At 34.8% G+C, this 9017-nt stretch overlaps 1 protein-coding gene across 1 annotated transcript in view; it reads right to left on the reverse strand.

Moving 5' to 3' along the window:
* Nucleotides 1–6423, reverse strand: part of C20H1orf185 (chromosome 20 C1orf185 homolog) — a 36634-nt gene extending 30211 nt beyond the window's left edge. The window contains exons 1-3 of the mRNA XM_061119751.1: nt 6411–6423; nt 5413–5518; nt 696–831 (exon numbers count right to left, since the gene is read on the reverse strand). Coding sequence (XP_060975734.1) covers nt 696–831; nt 5413–5518; nt 6411–6423 — 255 coding nt within the window. The remainder of the gene's footprint in view (nt 1–695; nt 832–5412; nt 5519–6410) is intronic.
* Between the last annotated feature and the right edge of the window lie 2594 nt (nt 6424–9017).

A 9017-nucleotide genomic window follows, 5' to 3' on the forward strand; every position in this document is an offset into this window, starting at 1 on the left:
ATGCACCAATCTGGATGAGGCTCAGAAATATAACAGAAAAAGGAAGAATATATTAGACATGGAATCCAAAAACATTAATAAAACATTGTTTAGCTATACCATAATTTTAAATTTCTACTGGTGTCTCCCTTGTTTTACTTTGTCCATACAACACTATTTTGATACCATATAACAGAAAGTTAATTATGTGTCAGTCTTTTCCACTTGTACTACACTAGCACTTTGAAGGTAAGGTTCATATCACTATCAACAGGGAGGGCCAAGAGCTCAGAATGTAACGAAGCCTTAATAAACCCTTGTTAAACTGTATTTCATTTCAATTAGTTGGTTTGATTAGATTTTTTGGTTATCTGAGTATACTCTTATGTCCAAATCTCTTTCTTTTCATAGGCTTGGCAATTTTGCTTTGCTTTTCTTATGCCATTTATCTTCAAGCCTATAACAACTGCAATATGGGGAATGTAGGTTCTCAAGCTAGAGATATAGGGAAGCAACTACAGGAGACATTTTCACTTAGCCTTTCAATTTCCTATAATATAAACTCTAACTAGTTTGGGTAATTTAAATTTAGCTCCATGTTATTGTCCCTCAAATTTAAAAACAGTAGTGGATAATTAAAATAAAGACAACAATGCTAATAACATGGTGTCACAAGAAATTATTTGAAAAGATTGCTATAAAATATTACACATTACCTGTGATTGGAATCTTCCAGTATGAAAATTACGAGAAATAAAAACACACTGAGGATGAGATTTAATCTTCGCCTTTGATGGTCTTTGTCTGCATCTCTCATCAACTGCTTTAAATTTAGAGTCTTGAAATATTTCTCTGAAAAATATTTTATAGAGAACATTATTAAACAAGAATTATAAAACAAAATCATTGTTTCCAACAGTTCTATATAAATGGTTTAAAATCAGAATATATTATTCCATATTTACTTTAAAAAGTGCAAATCAACATATATTCTCTTCTCATATGTTACTGATTTCACAACACATATTTTGTTCATAGAATGTAAATTAAGCTACTTCCTCACAGGGTTAATATTTCCAGTTTGAAGATCAACCATTAGTTTTTGATAATCTTCTCTCTCTGGCTGTGAGATAATCAACTTTAATGTCAGTTAGGCTTTTCATAGATCTGCCTTTAACGACACAGGAAATTAAATGAACGAAACTCATTGGCCATTTTTATATTTAATAATATCTCTGGCAAAAGTAAGTAGAAGGAAACTGAATTGAAACTAATGACTTTCAAGGGAAGAATACCTGTGATCTTTATGCATGCAGCCACATTATTTCTAAAATAATGAAATAGCAAGTAAAACTCCAGCTGACTGAAGACAGTTAAGTATAAAGGATTGTAGTTTCTAACAGTAATTCTAGATTTAATTTAAAAAATAATGCTGATTTCCATTTCTTTTTTCTGAGGTACTAGAAATTTTCTAAATTAATTCAAGAGATCATATTATGTTACTTAATACAGTATTAACAATTAAAAGCCATCACTTATTGAATTCAATTTACTTATCAAATATATACTGAGTACTTACTATGTGCCAGGCATTATGCTGGGTGTTATATACAGTGGCAGGGAAGAAAAAGCACAGCCACTGCCCTCATGGAACTGTCACTGTGCTCATGGAGCTTAAACACTAGCAATGAAGGCAGATAGTAATAGAACAAACACAAGAAAATGAAAAAATTACAACTATGGGAAGTATTATCAAGGAAAACTACCCACTACTCTGTGTGTACATAAGAAAGGGAATTAACCTGATTAGAAAGGTCAGGGAAGGCTTTTCTGAGGAAGAAATGATTGAATTAGGCATCTGAAGAAATGGGAGCGGTTATTAGGTAGAAAGAGTACAGGAGGGGAGATGTAGGAGTAAGAACATTCTAGTCAGAGAATATCAAGTACAAAGACCTAGTGGCCACATTAGGACAGTGTAGCAGAAGTACAGAAAGCAGGAGGGAAAGTGGGAAATGAAATTTGAGAATATGCATGGGGAGACCATGTAGGGCCTTAAAAGTCATATTGTTTTATCTTTATCCTGAAATCAGTGGGATGTCCTTCACAGTGGGAATGGGGTGGAAGTGTAGGGTGACTTGATCAGATCTGCATTTGGAAAATATCTGGCTGAAGTGTGGAGAAGAGATTAAACGATGTCAGTAGTGAAGGTAAAGGTCAGTTATAACTCCTACTGCAGGAGTCTATGTAGGGGATAAGGTGGTGGCAAAGGTAATGGAAAGAAATGGATAGATTTGAGCAATTTATGAGGTAAAATAAATAGAACATGGTGATGGTTCAAGTTTAGTAGGGGTGCGAAAGAGAGGAGGAGATATCAAACATGCTTTCCATGTTTCGAGGAAGAACAAAACAATCTTTCCTTGGACTTTTCTGGTGGGAAAGTGGATAGGAATCCGCCTGTCAATTCAGGGGACATGGGTTCTATCCCTGGTCTGGGAAGGTTCCACATGCTGCAGAGCAACTAAGCCCGAGCACCACAGCTGCTGAGTCCAGGCTCTAGAGCCCATAAGCTGCAACTACTGAAGCATATGTGCCTAGAGCCGGTGCTCTGCAACAAGAGTGGCAACTAGAGAAAAGCTCGAGCACAGTAACAAAGACCCTGTGCAACCAAAAATAAATAAATAATTTCTTAAAATAGATGTTTTAAAAAAAATTCTACCTCATATTTCTTCCAGTTTCTGCCCCTTTAGCAACTCCTCTACACACCCCTGCCGAAAAAAGCTTCTTAAAAGAATGTATGTATTTGTTTTAATTTTCTCACCTCCTGGTTTTACTCAAAAGTAAGTTTCTGAACCCATCACTCTACCAAAACTATTCAAGGCTACCAGTAACTTCTATATTGCTAAAGCCAAAAATTATTTCTCTATCCTCATTTTTCTCAACTTCTTAAGCACCTTTAACATAACTGGTCATCGCCTCCTTCTTAAAACATTTTCTAATTTTGACTTCCTTGATACCACATACCTTTCTGCTTTTCCTTCTCAGATGTTGTTGATTCTTCTTGCTCTTTTTCTAGCTTTCTAAATGTTGGTGAGCTGAAGAGAACAGTCATACAGTCTTCTCTTTCAAAAAATCACTGCCTGATTAGTCTCATCCAGTTGTATGACTTTAGATACCCTCCATACATTGACCTAAATCTTTAGCCCTGACTTCTCTCCTGAAGTTCATACATGTATATCCAACTGTCTGTTTAACATTTTAACTTGGATGTCTCATAGGCTTTCAAATTTACATCCAAAATACAACTCCTAGTTTATCACTACTCCCTCAATTTGTGCCCCCCCCCCCATCACCTCCTCATCTCAGTAAATGGCATGATTAAATACTCAGCTGCTCATGGTAAAAACGTAGGTGTTAGCATTATCTCTGCCATTTCACTTATCTTTCTTTGCCTCATCCAATCCATCAACAAGACCTCCTAACTTTACCTGCAAAATTATCCCCAATCCAACTCCATTTTTTTCATATCCTCTGTTTCCATATTAGTTTAAGACACTGTCATCCTTAATCTAGACTGTGCAGTAGCCTCCTAACTTGCCCCTCAGATTTTATTCTTACTCCATTAAAATATAGAAGTCAGAGAGATGTAAGAAAAATCTTTTAAAAATATGAATTAAAACTCTCATACCTTGCTGAATGGGAGTATAATTCCACCTTGGAGAACTGATTAGCAGTTTCTTATAAATCTAATCATAAGATCCAGCAATTCCACTCTTAGGTATTTACCCAAGAGAAGTTAAAAACATGTGTACAAAAAGATTTACAGAAGAATGTTCAGCCATATTCCTAAGAGCTAAAAATTGGAAGTGATCTAAATGTCCATTAACTGAAAAATGGAAAAGCAAACTGAGATATATTTATACAATGAAAAGAATGAAAAGATAAACTCAACAACATAAATGAATCTAAAAAATATTATGCTGAGTGAGAAAAGCAAATGTAAAAAGTCCATTTATATGAAGTTAAAAAATGGGTAAAATTTATCTACGGTGATAAAAATCAGAATAATGACTGCTTCTGGGTCGGAGGTGGGGAGTAACTCCTGGAAAAGAGGATGAGAGATCCTTACAGGATGATAGAAAAGTTCTGTGTCTTCAATGGGGTTGTGATTACATGGGAATATATTTGTTGAAATTCCTCATTATATATTTAAAATCTGCATCTCAAATTTTTAATAAAATGTAAATCATCTATAGGTGGCACTGTAGTCTTTAAAATGGGGATAATATTACTGAAACTTCATGGGGCTGCTATGAAGTCTAAATGAAGATAAGAACATATAAAACACTTAGAACAGTATGTAGTAAATACCTGATTTTAGCTGTGATAATGATGATAATGCCATTCTCTTGCTTAAAACCTTCTGATGGCAGAAATAATAAAATCTAAATTCCATGTTCTTGCCTACAAACTCCTATGTGATCTGACCCCTGTCTACCTCTTTAATGTCATCATTATTTCCCTCTCACTTGATCTATTCACATTTTCTGTTTACTGAACAATACCAAGATCATTCCCACTTGAAATCCCTGTACTTACTATTCCATTAGCATAAAGAAAAGCTCTTGCACAGGGTTATCACATGTCTGGCTCCTTTTTTAAGCCAAGTCTCAGATTAAATATTATTCACTGGAAGACGCATTCTCCTCACCACTTTGTTAATTATCTGTTTCCTCTCAGTGGCACTGCAAGTGTTCACAACTATATCTTTAGTACCCCGAACAATGGCAGGCACCCAATAAATATTTGTTGAAAGAATGGATTAGTGAATAATTTCTGGTTTTCTGACTTATGCAAGTGAGTAGACAGTATATATTCATTTGCTGAAATAGGAAATACTGGAAGAGTGTGTGGGAAGATTACATTTTTTAACATGAGCCAAAGCAAATACCGAACCAGTTAAATAATGAAAAACACCAAATTTTAGGGGTGAAAGGAACTGAGGTATCAAGTTTCTTATTTCCATCTCTGGCAAAAGACTACACTTAGACCATACCAGAGCATTTTGTCAGCTCTTTTCTTAAATTATCTCCTAAAGGAAGAGAGTCTTTTTCTTTCAGTAACTTTTTTAATCTCTAAATTAGTAATCAAAAATTTTAAAAATTTTCTAGCCTTTTATTATAATTCAAACTCATGTCTTCTACAGAATAAAACACATCTCATTATTCCTTAAAATTTTCATGTATGAAGATTGCTACTATACTACTCGGACTATTATACTACTAGGACTTCTCTGCTCAGGCTACTTTAAACAAGTAGTTTTCTCCCCAGTCAAATTATAAAATGTCTTTAGAGTTATTTAAGTTTAATATCATTTGAGGAAATCTTTCATCGAATTTTTAAAAGAAAAAAGTCAAATGCTCTAATAAATCTTACCTTCGTTTGCAAATCAGGAACCACAAGGCTGATGCCAAAGCAAAGAAACCAATTCCCAAAGTAACAGCACCAGCAGCCAGAAAATAGGTTAAGTGGTTAAAAAAACCTATACAAATAAATTATAAAAGATTATTTCATGCATGTATCTTCATTCTCTATGTAAAATTAAATGCCATAATATTTCAAATGGTATTACATAGTGTAGTGTTTAAGATATTAACTAGAAGGTTGGGGAACCTGAATTCTAGTCCTGTGTAATTCTAATAAATTTCAAGATCCTGAGTTTGAGAATTACATGGGGGCTAATGAAGATAAGACCGTAGGGCACATTTCTTTCACCCTGCTAAAATTAGAGACCTAGTTTGTTGTTTTATACAGCTGTTACCCCCTTTTTTCTTATCTAGTTTTTTCCCTTTCCAATCCAGCTGTGAATTTTTATGCTATTTTTCCAGCACCATCCTTTGTAGTTCTCCAACATAAGACAATTTCCATTTTAAGATTTTTATTATCAATCACTACCAGGAGGGAGATAAGGATGGTAAAGGCCAAATATGAGGAATTTTTCAAGATCTTAGAAATCTTTAAACATTTTATCTCTATCTCAGGAACAGTAAAGGGTCATAGCCAAAAGGCAAATAAAAGCAATGTAAATAATAACATATCACAGGTTTATAAGTGGAAAAGCCTATGGGAATTAGATGATATAACTCTTTCATTTTACATATGGTAAAACTGAAGCCTAGGTGAGAGAAGCAAGTGAAGTTAGGTCAAGCAGCAAATTAAAGGCAGTCCTCTGTTCTTATCTTATCTTAGCAGGTATTGTATCCCTGTTACCAAACATCTTAATACTGGTCTGTATTAAAAAGAATTAAGACTAAAGAAAGCATGATATATTTACAGTTAGGTTGGTAAAGCATTCATTAAGATTCTGAAATCTGCTACGTAAGCATAAAGCAAGGAAGCCTGCATAGAATTTGAAGGGCCTTAAGACAACTTACTGAAGGAGGGCATGGCAACTCACTCCTGTATTATTGCCTGGAGAATCCTATGGACAGAGGAGCCTCGCAGGCTACAGTCCATAGGGTTGCAAAGAGTTGGACACGACTGAAGTGACTGAGCATGCACGCATGCAAGGCAACTTAGGAGTATATTTGGGGCGGGGGGAAGGAGTTTAAAAGTAAAACTAATAGAAGATCTTTATGTGTGAATGTGTATTATAAGTTCCACTATGGGAACGACATGATAAAGACTTTTGTTTTCTAAGTAATTTTCAACTTCCTAGATAGTGCCTCTCAAATCTTAGTTTTCTTTGGATTCAGAAATATCTACATTTGGGGATTAATTAATGGCGTAAAAAAGTTACATAAGACTATTTATCAAAGTGATATAATATTGGGGAAAAGGAAACAAAAAAAACCTTCCAGTACCATATAGGGAGTCAATTAAACTATGATGGTGTTTATGGAAAAAGTACAGATCCTTTGGATCGGAGACTTGGTCTGAGGGACTGTCCTCTGCATTGTGCCAAAGATACCTCCAGGTGTTATCAAATGTATTCTCAGGGGCAGAGTTACCCTCAGTTGAGAATTGTAGGTATAGTGGTATAAGGAAACATCAGATAGTATTAAATGATAAAAGCAAGTAGAATAAGATGAATATTTCTATGACCAAAAGAAGAAAAGCAAACCACTGGCATGCTAAGCTCTGAGCTCTGGAAGAGGAATTAACTAGAAGAAGCAAAGAAAACCAATGAGACAACAACTAGACCAAGTCATCCTCTGGCAGAGTGAATGACTAACTCAAAAAAGGACCAAGGAAGAATCTTGGAAATTATAAAATTATAAATTTTAAGATGGAATAAACTCTTCTTTAAACACAAAGAATTAATGAAATGAAAGATAATACTGAGAGTCCATCCAATTACATTAAAAAAGTGAAAAAAAATGATAAATTATGAGACAGAAAAGATGAAGAACATACAGCATAAAACTTGGAAAGAGTAACATGGAAACTTACATTACCATATGTAAAATATATTGCCAATGGGAATTTGCTGTCTGGCTCAAGAAACTCAAACAGGGGCTCTGTATCAAACTAGAATGGTGGGATGGGGAGGGAGCTGGGAGGGAGTTTCAAAAGGGAGGGGATATATGTATACCTATGGCTGATTCATGTTGAGGTATGACAGAAAACAGCAAAATTCTGTAAAGCAATTATCCTTCAATAAAAAATAAATTAATTAAAAAATAAAAAATTAACAGGGGTCCCCAAAGAGAAAATAAAGAAGTAGAAGGGAAGCAATATTCAGAGATACAGCTTAAGAAGGTTTCTTCTAAAATTTTTTTCAATTTACACATAGTAAAATTCACTGTGTGTATGCAATTCTGTAAGTTTTGACAAATATAAAAAGTGTTTAATCACCATCACAACCCAGGTACAGAAAACTATCACCTGAAAATATTTCCTTGAACAGCCTCTTAGAGGTCAAGAACAAACTGCTGGCAACTACTGATTATTTTCCACCTCTATTCTCTATCATTATGCTTTTGGTTTTCCAGAATTTCATATAAATTGAAATAGTCTGGCTTTTTAAACTTAGCATAATGCACTAGAGGGGCTTCTATGTTAGCTTAGACAGTTAAAAAGCTGCAGGAGACCTGTGTTCGATCCTCGGGTGGGGAAGATCCCCTGGAGAGGGAAATAACAACCCACTCCAGTGTTTTTGCCTAGAAAATACTATGCACAGAGGAGCTTAGTGGTCTACAGTCCATGGGGTCTCAAGAGTGGAATATGACTTAGGAACTAAACTATTACCAATGCATTTGAGATTCATCCATGTTGTTGCGTGTATCAGTAGTTTGTTTTCTTTTCATTTCTGACTAACATTTCATTTTATAGATGGACCACAGTTTATTCCCCAGCAGAGAGACATTTGGTTGTTTCCAGTTCAGGGTTGTTAGGAATAAGGCATGCTATACACTTGCATACAGGTGCTTGTTTGAACATAAATTTTTAATTCAGCAGTGCCATGTAGCAAGCATATATTCAAATTTATAAGAAACTACGAAACTGCTTTCCAAAGTGGCCACTCTGCCCTGCTTTCCTGCCATGTTATACAACAGTTTCACATGCTCTGTATCATTGCAACCACTTGGTATTGTCAGTTTCAGTTCAGCCATTCTAATAGATACACAGTGGTATCCTATTGTGGTTTTAATTTGCATTTCCTTAGTCAGTTATGCTGAGCATCCTTTCACATGCTTATCTGCCATTCATATCTTCTTCAGCGAAGTGTTTGTTCAAATCTTGGCAGATTTTTAGAATTCTTTATGTATTTTGGATACAAGTTCCTGGTCAGATACGTGGTTTGCAAATATCTTCTCCCAGCTGCAGACTGTCTTTTCAATTCCCTTGATAATGTCTTTCACAAAGCAAAACTTAAATTTTAGTGAAACCAATTTTTTTATGACTTGTGCTATGGGTCCTTCTCTAAGAGCACTATATCTAATCCAGGCAACAAAGCTTTTCTTCTGTGTTTTCCTATAAAATATTTTCAGTTTTATATTTTACATTTAATTTCTGATTCATTTTGAATTAATTTTTGC

The sequence above is a fragment of the Dama dama genome, chromosome 20 (genome assembly GCF_033118175.1).
Source record: "Dama dama isolate Ldn47 chromosome 20, ASM3311817v1, whole genome shotgun sequence".
NCBI lineage: Eukaryota > Metazoa > Chordata > Mammalia > Artiodactyla > Cervidae > Dama > Dama dama.